We start from the raw sequence: 12,802 nt of genomic DNA, 5'->3' as shown, positions 1-12,802 counted from the left end.
CTGGGGATGGTGTGGGGCCTGGCCAAGGCCCGGTGGGCAGTGGGGAGCCCGAGGGACACCCCAGCGCGGCTCCGCCCCTCCTGCCGCGCCTGCCGTCTGGCTCAGGGACGAGCTGAGGCCTCCTGCCTGTTTCCCAGGTCCCACGGAGGGGCCGGGACCCACTCTCTGCTTAGGGGGTAGGCACAGAGAAGGGACGCACAGGGTCCTCTGCTCTCCAAGCCCGACCCAAGTGAGACCCGCCCACGCAGACCCTCAGGGAATCAGGGCAGAGAGGGGAGCCGTGGCCCAACGCCCACAGCAGGTCACTGACAAGCGTGGCCCTGAGCCGGCAGGCAGGAGGATGGATGGAGGTGAGGCCCCTGCACTTTGAGGCACTGACTGTCTGTACCTGGGGCGCTTGGGATGGCAGGGATGACCGAATCCAGCTCTGCCCTTCAGTTTCACGGCCCCAGTCCCTGCTGGCCATTGCCATCCCCGTGTCATCTTTCTTTTACCCTGGGAAGTTCCGGGCAAGGACCCGGCAGCTCAGATCCGGGCTGCCAGAGCGGGGCGTCCAGCCTGGGGGAGGGGCGGGTAGGTCTTTTGGTCACCAGATATGGCCTTAGCTCAGGCCTGGGCTTTGTGCTAACAGCCAAGTCCCCATCTGTCCCTGGTCCCATCGCCGCCGGAGCCCGAGTCTCACCACGGAGCTCCCGCCTCACGGCCGTGGATCTGCCAGTGTCCAGGGAACGAAGCCCTATGGGCACTTCTGTGCAGGAAAAGCCGATCCCGGGAACTAGGTGCCTACAGAACCACAGGAAGGGGGGCTTCCCTGGTGGCGCAGTGGTTGAGAATCCGCCTGCCAATGCAGGGCACACGGGCTCGAGCCCTGGTCTGGGAGGATCCCACATGCCGCGGAGCAACTAAGCCCGTGCGCCACAACTACTGAGCCTGCGCTCTAGAGCCCGCGAGCCACAGCTACTGAAGGCCGTGCGCCTAGAGCCCTAGAGAAAGCCCACTTGCGGCAACGAAGACCCAACGCAGCCAAAAATAAATAAATAAATAAATTTATTTAAAAAACCCATAAAACACAGGAAGGGCCAGGAGGGAGGAGCCGGGCTGAGTATCGGCCACAAAGAGCGAGGAGGCTGAGGGTGCAGAGCGTGGCCACCTCGCCCTGTGTCCATGGGGACCTGCCTGCTCCTCTCACCCCTGCCCCGACCTGAGCAAGCCACTGGGTCGGGGGTAGCCTGGCCCCAGGCAGGCTGCAGGGGTGCCGACACCTGGAGATGGTGCCTCTCTCCCTGACAGCCTACCAAGCTCCCTCCTCTTTAGTCTCTACAGTGGGAGGGGGCATTTTACTCACAGCTGAAGGACTGAGCAGGCACTGGGTTGAGTACCGTTTATCTATCACGTAATCCACCGCCCTTGCCCTTCCAAACCCCAGGCAGAGCGGCGTTCCTTTCCTTCTGTTAGTTCCCTTTACAGACCGGGCAGGAGTGCCCACCCCTTTCAGGTCCTACCTGTGGCTCCAGCACGGGTCTGTGATGGGGGTACAGACTGGCTTCGGAGAACCGGGGATCCCTAAACACCCCTGGCAGGGACCCGGTGTCAGCACACAGACCCCGCTCCAGCCTGGAGGCTGAGTCAGGGCCCAGCGGGGTGGACAAAGCCAGCAGGTGTGAAGTCAAGCCTGCAGCTCAGGGCTGGGCCCCTGTTGGGGAGGGGATCCAGAGGCCCACCTCCTGCCCTCCTGCTGTCTTACAGATCAGCCCCCAGCAGCCGGGCCTGGCAGTTCCACTGAGGGTGGGGTCCTCATTTAGGGGCAGGAAGTTGCCGAAGGCTACTCTGGGGATTAAGCCTTGCTCACCTGGCCCCAGACTCCTCCCCGAAAGCCCTTCTCTGGGGTCAGCCTCTGCTTCCACTGGACCGTCTTCTCCAGCTGGGAGCCTTGTCCAAGAGCGCACCCACAGCTGGGGCGCAGGAGTCCGGGACTGCTAGGGTGAGGCACCGCCTCCCAGACCCCGCGTGGCCTTGGGCTGGAGGTGCAGCTGGGGGTGGGGCACCTGTCTGCGCAAGTGCCTCTGGCCCCTTCCCCATCCCCTCCAGGCCTCAAGCGGCCCTGCAGGGCAGGTGCACCGGCCAGAGTGAGGGGCCTGCGGTGCCCCGGGCCGGCTGAGGCTCCTGGGCAGGCGAGTTTGGGTCCCTCGCACAGAAGGAAACTGGGTGAGTATTCTGGTTTCTCGTTAGAAGCTGCAAACCCGTGGCTCTCTCTGCACGTGAATTAGGGCAGCACCGTTTTGGTTTCTGGATGCCTCCCCTCGGTTTAAATTGGACGCTCCAATCTTCTTCCTCTTTTGTCCTAAATTTCCCTCTAACATTTAGTGCAGCTGTTAAGCAGCTGCTCGCTGCTCCTGCTCCCGAGAAGGCTGAGGGCCAGGCGGCTGCGGTGACTCACCTCCTCTCAGGAAGGACAGCAGGGTCTGGCGCGGAGTCATGCCAGGGTGGGCACGGCAGCTTGGGGGGCAGTCAGTGCCTCCATAGGATGTAGGTGAGAGCGGGCACAAGCTCCCCAGGGAGGAGGAGGACAGGATGCAGACAGGACTTGGGAAAGGCTTCAGCCGCTGCAGCTAGAGACACCCAGGTGAGACAAGCAGAAGGATTTCCGGGGGCCAGGTCCTAAACAGTGGGGCCGCCTTTCCAGGAATAACTCAGCAAAATGCAAGCACCCATGCCCGTGGGCATTTCTGGAGGGAAACATCCCGCCCCTGAGACCCAGCTTACAGAGGCCTTGAGTGACCCCGGACACCGTCGTTGAGAAAGTAGAGGGCCTACTGAGTGCGATCCCTGGGGATGCAGGGGCACCTATGGTCTGAGTGTGTGTGTGTCCCCCAGGTTCATACGTTAAATCCTAGGCTCCAGGTGATGGTATTAGGAGGTGAGCCCTTGGGGAGATGACTAGGTCATGAGGGTTCCACCCTCAAGAATGGGATTAGTGTAGTGACCTCATAAAAGAGGCCTCGGGCTTCCCTGGTGGCGCAGTGGTTGAGAGTCCGCCTGCCAATGCAGGGGACGCAGGTTCGTGCCCCGGTCCAGGAGGATCCCACGTGCCGCAAAGCGGCTGGGCCCGTGAGCCATGGCCGCTGAGCCTGCGCGTCCAGAGCCTGTGCTCCGCAACGGGAGAGGCCACAGCAGTGAGAGGCCCGCGTACTGCCAAAAAAAAAGAGGCCTCAGAGACTCTCGCCCCCTCCACCACGTGAGGGCTCAGAGAAGACGGCGTCTGTGATCTGGGAAGCCGTCCTCATCAGACATCGACTCTGCCCACTCCAGGACCTTGGACTTCCAACCCCGCAAGTGTGAGGACAGATGTTTGCTGTTTGCGAGCCACCAGGTCTGCGATATTCTGCCCTGAAAGGGCCGAGACAGGACAACCCCATCCACTCACCGCTCATTCCTTCGACCACTGCGTGCAGAGTGCCAGGTCCCCTTGAGAAGGGCCTTCTACAGGCTGTCCCCTTGGGACGTGTCTCTGAGGTCAAGACCAGGGCCATCCAATCTGCACCCCCCAGCAGGGCCTGCAGTCCCCCCCCGGCTTCCGGCACCTTCCTGGAGAAGGGAGCCAGGAGAGCTCGGCCACAGGCCGGTCTGGGTCGCAGGGGACATCAGAGCCCGCTGCACCCTCTTCTGCAGCCCCCGCCCCGGGAGGAAATGCTGGCCTTGGGCGGTACTCCCCAGAGCCCTCTCCCCGCCCCACTGGGAAGAGCCGTGTCCAGCAGCCCCGTCCACTCGGGCTGTGAGTCCAGACTCCCCTTATCTCACAGGAGGAGCTGGTGGTGGAGAGAAGCAACCCCTCCCTCCCCAGGGGCAGGGCGCAAGGCCCTTCCCCACGTGAGTGGGCTCTGACAACAGTGACCAGCTGACCCCAAGCAGGAAAGGCAAACGGAGCCAGGACACCAGCCTCCCAGCTGAGTACAGCCCACTGTCTTCCAGGAGGAGCACGTGGATAATGGCCATCAGGGGCCTCCCGTTCCCGGGGGCCCGAGCCCCCCAGCGCTCTCCAAGAGCACCTAGAGGGAGCCCTGGGCGCAGAGGGTGGCAGGGCCGGGACCCATCCACCTGCCCTGCTCAGAGCCTGGGTGAACAGGGTAGGGCCTGAAACTGAGGACACACACAGGCACGTGCACGTGTACATACGCACACACAGGACTTGGGACGCACCGGCCAGCCGCATGGCAAGAGGAGGGGGGTGGGTCAAAAATGGCGGCAGCCGCTCCGCAGTGCGCCTCGGTGGCCCGTCTGCTCGGGACACGGGTGGGTATCGAGCGCGGGCTGAGTCAGCCCAGGCTGTGGATTAGGAAGATAGTCGTGTTCACGGGGCACTTTTAGGCATTGAGGGAGCTGGGGAAACAGGGTCATCGCAGTACAATTGGAAAAACATACAAATAATTCGTGCTACCATTACGTCACCATGCTGTGGTAACGACGAATTCCCACTTAAAAGCCGGATTTCTATCATCGAAGGGCTGCCCACAGCCACAGGCGGCAGAGGCCCTCTCGGTTCTGCAAAGCAAACTCCACAGGTGGGCATCCGGGCAGCAGCCCAGGCCTGGAGGAGCCAGAGCTGAGCGGTGGGGCCAGGGGGGCCCCCGGGCTCATGGGACAGAAGGGACAGGGGTGCTCCGGGCCGGAGCGAGGCCCAGCGCCGCCAGCCAAGGTGGCAGCACGGTGGGGGGAGGGGAGAGGGCGCAGGCACACACCGGAAGCAACTGGAAACCCTTCTCTGGTCGGGTGAATCCCTTCACAAGAGCAGCCGGTGGTCAGAGTGGGCAGCAACATTCCTACCAGCGGGGCCCAGGTTGTATGTGGGAGCTCCCCGCACACCTCGCTGTGCCCGGCCCTGGGCCAGACCGTCCGCCTCCCCATCTCGGCCTTGGCCAGCCGGTGCCTGGCTCCTGACCCCAGTGAGGGCAGGAAGGTGACCTCCACTGCAGGACGGCCGGCTCCTTCCGCACGCACAGGAAGGAAGGGCCCACAGCCCTGCCCAGCCTCCGGGGCCCTCAGCGCGGGGACGGGCCTGCTCCCGGGGCCCCTAGTCTGCACTGAGTCTGCATGAACATCCATGCAGCGTGTCAGCCAGGACTGGTCGTTGGTGTCTAGGGAAGCAGAATGGAGCACTGTCCTGGTCCCCTCGGGTAACGAACGAGGGTCAGACCCTTGCTTTGGACTCCGAGGCTTTTGTCTGAAGAAGACACTCTCTAACCAACCACGGTTGGCAGGGGTGAACTGCGGTGTCCAGAGGGACAAGCTGGCGGGGGGCGGGCGCGGCTGCCCCAGGCCCCACCCACTCTGACCACACGGCCCTCCAGCCCGCACGTCCCCCACTTCCCGGGATGCTCGCCCCACTTCCATGGCCCTCCCTGTACCGGGGATGCTGAGGAAGGTCCTGCATCTCACGGGACCCACAGAGCTGGCACCTGCCTGCCCTGGGCTCAGGGCCTGCCCCAGCGTCCACCTGGGCCGCCTGTCATTCGGGGCCCTTGGGGGTCCTGGCTTATGCCCTGTCCCCTCTGGCCCAGGCTGCTCCCATCAGCTGGCCAGTCCGCACGGGTGGCAGTACCCACTCTTTTCAGCCTGTGCCTGCCCCGGGGCTCCGGGTCACCTGGGTCAGGGCGGCAGGTGACCACTGTTGGGCCAGCCAGAGGTGGGGGAACTCTGTCCGCCCTGGGCTCCTGGGAGCCTGCACGTGGCCAGGTTGGCATACTTGCCGTCTCTTAGGAGGACGAGCTGCCTTCCTGGCTGTGGTGGCCGTGCCCGAGCACCCTCCCGTGGGCCTCTTCTGCATCGGACCGTGGATGTGCCTGTACGGGGGCGCCTGGCACACCGCCCGCCCGCCCGCCCGCGCAGGCCCTCCCGGCATCAGTCTGCCACCCCCACCCCCCGCCCCGGGTGCAGTGCGGGCCACACAGCGAGAGCCACAGCAACCCTGCCTGAGGCCCCGGGTGACACAGCTGCCAGCCTTCCTGGGCATGTTGCCCGGCGGCGGCTGGGGGAGGGGCGGGCCCACGAGCACTGAATCAGCTGCTCCCGCGTGGCCCTGTCCCCTCCAGGGCAAGGATGCTGGTGAGGCGGGGGGAGGGGATGGGGGGGTGGGCCCTCCATCTTTGGGGAGCTGTCAGGCTGCCGGGGATTTTCTGGAAAGCCGCCCCTGCAGGAGCCAGGCCTCCTGGGGGATGAGAGGAAGGACCTTCCCGGAAGAGGGCCTTTTCCAAACAACACCAAAAAGGGAGAAGGGAGAGGACCGGCCTGTGCCGAGGGAAGGAAGCGCTGAGTCAGCAGCAAGCCCTGCCATCCTCCCTCCTCCAATCAGGCGCTGGAGCAGACAGGGACCTCTCAAGGTCAGGGAACATCAATGTCCACAGGCGGGTCCCAGCGGACGGCCCTTCCTCCGCAGCGGCCCGGGGGTCAAGCTCTGGTCCGGAGGTGGGCTGTGCCCGCCCTGGCCGCCCTCGGCGGGGGTGCTGCGTCCCTCCCGCTGGGCTTGCTCCCAGGCAGGCGGGGCGGTGGTACCACCGGGGGACAAAGAGGGCATCTTCGAGGGCACCTCGTCCACCCCTGCCCGGGGCCTGGGCGGCACCTGGACTTTCTCAGAGAACCGTGTGGCTTCTAGAAATTCCTTCTTGCCATTGCCTCCCTCCCACTGTTGGCTCACCTCCCACCGGCAGCCCCTCCCACCCTCCGGGCCGGGGTCCCTCAGCACAGGGAGGGCCGGCCCCACGGGCGGGCCAACAAGAGGCCCCCACACCCGGTGCAAAGGAGGCCACCACGAGGCCCTGTTCTTTGTTGAAGGGAAGCCCCTCTCCCCTCCTCCCCGCCCCCACCCCACCGCTGCCGGCTTCTGCCCCAGCCTTGACCTCCTGCTGCCCGGGATGTCCGCCCCCAGATCTGACCGTCCTCTCCCCAGGCCGCCAGGCTCCCAGTGCCCCCTCCGACTCTCCCAGGCCTCGCCCCGCCCCCAGCTCTCGCTGGGGCACTGCTCGTCCCCTCCCCTGGCCAGCTCCCTTCTCTGTGGTCACACTGCCTGCCCGCCCTCCCCCACCCTCCCCGACTCCCAAAATCAAGGCCCGGTGTCACCACCACCGTCCAGGTGCTGTCTCCCCCCCAGCAGCGGCGCTGCTCCCGGGGTCCCCGGGCTGAGACCCCTCTCTGGACGGTGCCCGAACTGGTAACTAGGGCACAGTCTGGGCAGAATGCCCCTGCCTCCCTGCGGTGGCCGGCTCAGCGTGCGCTCTTTGAAAATGGTGACTGTCCCCCCAGGGGGACATGGGGTTCGTTCAGCCCGGAGGACGGGCTGGTGGCTCCCGCACCAGACGGTGCAGACAGCACCCCCACCACACACGAGTCCTGCTGGACAGCGCCGGTCTAGAGACCCACTGAAGAAAACGCTCCAACCTGCGCAAAACCAGGGGAGGCCAGGCCAGGAGGCCTGTGGACGCTGCAGAAGGTGGGCAAACCCGAGGCTCCAGCGCGGCGAGAGGACAGATCTGGGGCAGTGCTGCCCACTGCCAGCCGCTCCCAGTGAAGCCAGCACGCCCGAGAGTGGTCTCCCGGCCGGGAAGCCGCATCCCCACCCGCTCCTCGGCCAGGCTTTGTGCAGCAAACTGCCCCTCCCAAGGGTCCTCTGCGACTGCTCGAGGGCCAACTGCCCCTCCCAAGGGTCCTCTGCGACTGCTCGGGGGCCAACTGCCCCTCCCAAGGGTCCTCTGCTACTGCTCGGGGGGCCAAGGCTTTTGCGAGGACTTTACCAGCTCTGCCACCACAGGCTGAACCCCAAAAGGACTCGGACTGTTTTTTTCTGAAACGTCAAGTTCCACAAAATTCCAGAGATAGCAGCTACGCCGCTCTGTCGTGGACCCCCAGCTCTTCCGGGGCCACATTTCTGGCCACACTGGCTGCGTGGAAGGGCATCACCCTCATCATCACGTGGGAGGAAGTCTTTGCAAGGGAGAAACGTGAGCGTCCCCTGCACAGAAGCCAGGGAAGCCTTTCCACGATAGAGATACTAACTAATAACCTGTCACTCGTTTTCCAATTGCTTTTTGGTTACACAAGGATTCCTAACCTTGGTTTCCTTCCAGTTTTTCTCCTGTGGGTAAGCGTCTCCCCATCCGGCTGCCGTCCTGGCACTTGAGGGCGTCATCTGTCTGATAAGGACGATACACACTTGCCTGTTGGTTGAACTCAGCCCTCCTGGACCTCACCAGGCCCCCCGCTTGGCCAGCGCTGACAAATTCTCGCTGCCTCCCCAGCCAAATCCCCAGGACAGGCTCCAGCGGTGGGGCCCCTGGACTCATGGCAGGGTGGCCCTACAGCCCATCACACTCCTTCTCCAGCATGGCAGACGGCTGCTTTGCAAGGTTCGGATCTGACTCGTGAAGAACGGCATCTGTGGCATTTGGGGCTGCTTATATCCTTTAAAAAAGGTATAAACGTTTTGAGCTTCAAACAGTCACGCTGTCAATGTGTTAAAAAAATAAGTTTAATGCAGGTGGCTCACTTCATAAAGAATTTCACAGGCACTCAAGACACCAAGCAGCTTTGTGTCCACACCACCGTGACCCCCCTGCTGCCCCAGCCCCGTGGACACGTGCCCACCTCAGAGGGGGCCTCAGAGTAACGTGAGTCAACTAACACAGAACAAAGCTTTTAGGAAACAGCATGATTTGGTGCAAAACGTCCTCTGCAGCGCCGAGAAGTGGGGTCCGTGTGGGTCGGCTCCTTGCCTGCCGTCCAGGTAACCGGGAGAGACTCACCCCCCGATTCCCTCGGAGGAGCCGTCCACTGACCTCGAGTGGACAATCGTCCGACAGAAGCTGGCTACAAATTAAAGAGCACAGTTTACAGCCAAGTGTTTTTTGCCTCCTTTACCTGATTTGGCTTTTTTTTCCAGTGGCACACAACTGCCCCGACAGCTCCCCCTGGCCACTGGGGGACCCGGCCAGGCAGGGTTGAAGGGGCTACCGCCCGTGCCTGCGGGTGTGGGGACAACTTGGGGTGAAGTAGCATCGGCCTCCCTGTCACCCTCAATATGGGGCCCTATGTCCCGCCTCTGGCTGTTGTCCCAGCTGAATTATTCAGTGCCCCTCGCCTGCCCACAAGGCCTGCGGCTACCCTGTCCCCATCTGATGGAGGCCACGGTGAGGGGTCTGGGCAAAACTGGCCCTCTGGTATGTTCTCTCTGCAACCGGAAGCACCCCTGGACCACTGGTTCTTTCCTGGCCCACATTCATTTTTGCTTTGTACTCCCAGCTGCTCTAACAACCGCCGAGGCAGGGACAAAGGGGCCGCCGAGCTCCTCACTCGGAGGTCCAGCCCTGGTGCAACCCTGATTCCAAGAGGTGTTTCTTCCAACAGACACGTCTCGAACCCGGACGTTCCCTGAGGGGAAGAGACTGAAAGCCCCCTGAGGCCAGAAAGAGACTGAGTTGCCTCCCCAGAAATCCACACTTGAAGAGTGGAGCCCTGGACCCGGCACTCCCCTGGGCTGGCCCCTGATCTAGGCACTGACAGGCAAACCGAGGTGCCGCTGAAGCCCGGCCTGGGACTCAGGACCCCCACGCCTCTCAGGGTAACAAATGGAGGAGCGTCCGTGGGCTGAGTGAGGACTCGGTGGCCCAGGGCACAGTGAAGAGCTTGGTGGCAGTGTGGTGCACCAGCTGGTGGAGACTGACGCTTCCCCAAGGCTAGGGCGGGGGGCCGGGCGTGCACAGGAGGGGGCTGTGCGGCCAGGAGGATCGCCCCTCCAGATCTGCACCTGGGTAGCACACCCCTCCCGGGGACCTCCAACACCACTGGTGACACCATTGCCCTGGAGAGGGGACAGGGACACAGGCTCTCCAAGTACAGACTGGACCCATACCCGTCCCCCTCGCCCCCCCGCCCCGGGAATAGCTTGGAAAGTGCAGGCTGGAACCACAAGCAGGTGGCGCAGGGGACACCGCACCGAAACCACACACAGAAAGGGTCTGAGCAAAGGCCAGCAGGAGGGAGGGCGCCAGTGTACCCTTCACAGAAGTCTCAGCCCTTTCCTGAGCCAGACACGCAGGCGCCGGGGCGGGGTGGGGGGGTTATGCCTCTGACACAGGGCAGAAAGGGCCCCAACCTACCGCGTCGAGAAAAGCGCCCACTGCAGGTGCATCTACGGCCGGGTCACCGGAAACCGTCCCCGGAAGAGCCCGCGGCGCCCTCACATGTCCACGAAGACCATGAAGCACCAGCCCAGGCCCCCGACCAGCAGCATGGTCACGTGGATGCCGTAGACCAGCAGCTCGTTGAGGAGGCGGAAGTCCACGCGCCGACGGCCCAGCAGCAGCAGCAGCGCCGACAGCTTGAGCTGGAAGCGCAGCAGGACGCGCACGCCCAGGTACTGCAGGCAGAAGAGGGCGGCCAGCGCGCCCCACAGCGCGGCCGTGAAGAGGCTGCAGCTGAAGTAGAGCAGGAAGCGGATGAAGCCGTAGAGCCAGCGGGCCCGGACGTACACGTCGAAGTTGTTGTACTTGGTGCGGGCCGTGCGGGAGGCGCGCGCCGGGCCGCAGGCGGCGTGCAGGCAGGTGGTGTGCGGGCCTTGGAAGGAGCGCGCCCGCCGGGGGATGGGCATGACCGGCATTGGGCCCAGGGCGGCAGTCAGCATAGGCGTCGCGGGTGCCTGGGCCTGGGAGGCCGAGGCTGAGTCCCGGGGGAGGCGTGGGCCTGCAGGGAGAGCGACACGGAGAGGAGCCAGGTCAGCCGGGACATCAGCCAGCGCGGGGCCGCAGGGAGACCGAGTCTGGGACTTGGGATCCGCTCACATCCCCCGGGGTTACTCTTTTCATAATTGCTACCGAGGACACTCCAGAGGGAGCCCCAATCACGTGGGAACCAAAATTCCACCAGCGACACCGGGAAGAAGGGTCAGGACAGTGGCCGCAGGCCCCCTGGCAGTCAATGCCAAGACCCACGAGAAAGGGCCGACAGTAACCCTGGCTAACCGCCCCCTCCCCCAGGCTCGGCGAGTCCCCTTCACTGGACTCACCGTCCGGCTTTGATCTGGGATGCCCATGCCTGCCTGCGCTTCTGTGGCTGCTTTATCCAGGGCGAATAAGTCCCCGAGTGGCAGCCACACAACAGGACAGGACGAGGGAGAGGGTGTCCACAGGGCAGACGGGGGCCGTTCTCTTCAGCAACTTGACAGGCCAAGTGCTGGGGACCAGGCAGCCGGCACCGGGCTCTGGGCTCCCCTGCGGGGCCTGAACCCTCGTGCTGTCGTTCACCAGGAGTGACCTTTGCCAGGTCACCTCACCCCCCGAGACCGTCCCTGCTCCGCACAACGGGGATGTCGAGCGCTGGGCTCGCAGCGGTGCTGTGGTTATAGGCAAATGGAACGTTTCCGGGCAAGTGTTGCCCGTGCCTGGCGGAGAGGATGGCGGCCCAGGGCCAGTGGTGTTGTCGCAGGGCACGGGCCCTGTGGCTTGGGCCGCCACAGGAGAGGAGAAACGGCAAGTGGTTCTCTAGTTCTGCCTGGCAAGTGTCATTTATAGCTCGCCTGAATCGTGGCTGGAAACACAGAACTGGGAGTTCGGGACGTGTAAAATCGGAGCAGCAAAGTTGGTTACAGGCTCCGGGGAGGCACTGCCGAGGGCATCTGCGTCCCATCGCATGGCTTGTAGCCTGAGGGCCTGCAGGGGGATTTCTGCTAGCTCCCTCTCCGGCCGCCCACGTGGTGCTCTGGCCGGAGGCGGAGGAGGGGGAGGCCGGGCGCGTCCACCCTCCCCTGCCCACAGCCCCAGCCCTTCCCACAGGCTTCGGTCTGAACGCGGTCTGACAGCAGCTAATGGCACTCAGATGTCGATGCTCCCTTCACGCGGCGGAGTCGCGCCTCGGGCGGGCCGCTCGCCATCCTCCCATCGCCACCTGGCCGCGGGCAACGCATGTGCGCCACGGGCTTCCAGGTCGGGGCCGGGGCGTCCGCGCGGCACCCACGCGCTCGCTTCTGGGGGGTGCCGGGCCCCAGATCCCGGAGGCAGGGCCGACCCGTAGCGCCCCCGGGAGCCGCCCCCGCCCCGCCCGGGCACCCCCGCCCGGGCACCCCCGCCCGCTCACCGGGTGCCCTCTCAGCGCCGGCGTCCCGAGCCGCGCGGCCCCCTGTCCGTCGGGGCTCCGGGAGCAGGGCGGCCGCATGGTGCCGACGGCGCGGCCCGGACCCTCACGCGTCCCCGCCCGGGGCCGCCCCGAAGGGCCAGGGGCTCCCGCGCCCGGTGGCCGGCGGCGTTTGGCCTAGCGTGGGAGCCGTAGCGCCGTCCCTCTGCGGCCACCGTAGGACTTCCCTCACGCCCCTCCGCCCGAGCTGACACGGAGAGCGCCTCCCTTCCCCCAGCTCCGTGCCGACACCGAGCGCCCGGAACTCGGCGCTTCCCCTGGGCGTACGTGCGTGCGTGCGTGCGCGCGCGGCGCGGCGCGCGACCCCTGACTTTGCCAGCCGCCTACACCACCCCGCCTACGCCGCCGGCGCCTCGGCCCGTCCTGCGCAGGCGCAGATAGCGGACCTGCGCCGCGGAGTCCCCGGGCAGCTCCTCTGCTCATGCGCCGCTGCACCCGAGGCGGTTGGCAGTGCGCAAGCGCGGGCCCTACGGGCGCAGCTGTTCTTCCGGCCCTGGGAGAGCGCTTGCCAATGGTCCCGGGATCGGCCGCGGTCCTGCGTGTCTGCCGCCCGGCGAGTCTGAAGCGGACTGCGTGACACCACCCATGGACGCACGTCCCCAAATGTGGGGAAGACTGGCCGGCTGACCAC

General features: G+C 65.0%; 1 protein-coding gene across 2 annotated transcripts; it reads right to left on the bottom strand.

Annotated features, from left to right (window-relative positions):
• Positions 1-7,725: 7,725 nt before the first annotated feature.
• Positions 7,726-12,416, bottom strand: TMEM250 (transmembrane protein 250). 2 transcript variants are annotated; one of them, XM_060013786.1, is made up of 3 exons: positions 12,115-12,416; positions 10,143-10,725; positions 7,726-8,853 (listed from the first exon to the last, which is right to left on the bottom strand). In XM_060013786.1, the coding sequence occupies exon 2, from the start codon at positions 10,664-10,666 to the stop codon at positions 10,223-10,225; it is 444 nt and encodes a 147-aa protein (XP_059869769.1). In that variant the 5' UTR covers positions 10,667-10,725; positions 12,115-12,416; the 3' UTR covers positions 7,726-8,853; positions 10,143-10,222. The 2 variants fall into 2 exon arrangements, with proteins under 2 accessions (XP_059869769.1, XP_059869770.1); XM_060013787.1 differs by lacking the exon at positions 12,115-12,416 and adding an exon at positions 11,048-12,044.
• Positions 12,417-12,802: the final 386 nt, after the last annotated feature.

The sequence above is a fragment of the Delphinus delphis genome, chromosome 6 (genome assembly GCF_949987515.2).
Source record: "Delphinus delphis chromosome 6, mDelDel1.2, whole genome shotgun sequence".
In the NCBI taxonomy this organism is placed as follows: Eukaryota; Metazoa; Chordata; class Mammalia; order Artiodactyla; family Delphinidae; genus Delphinus; species Delphinus delphis.
The sequence above is the reverse complement of the archived record's forward strand: the minus strand, read 5'-3'. Positions and strand labels throughout refer to the sequence as shown.

Bases quoted from the DNA above. Each gene is read 5' to 3' on its own strand.
- TMEM250 (XM_060013786.1), bottom strand. From the start codon at position 10,666: ATGCTGACTGCCGCCCTGGGCCCAATGCCGGTCATGCCCATCCCCCGG.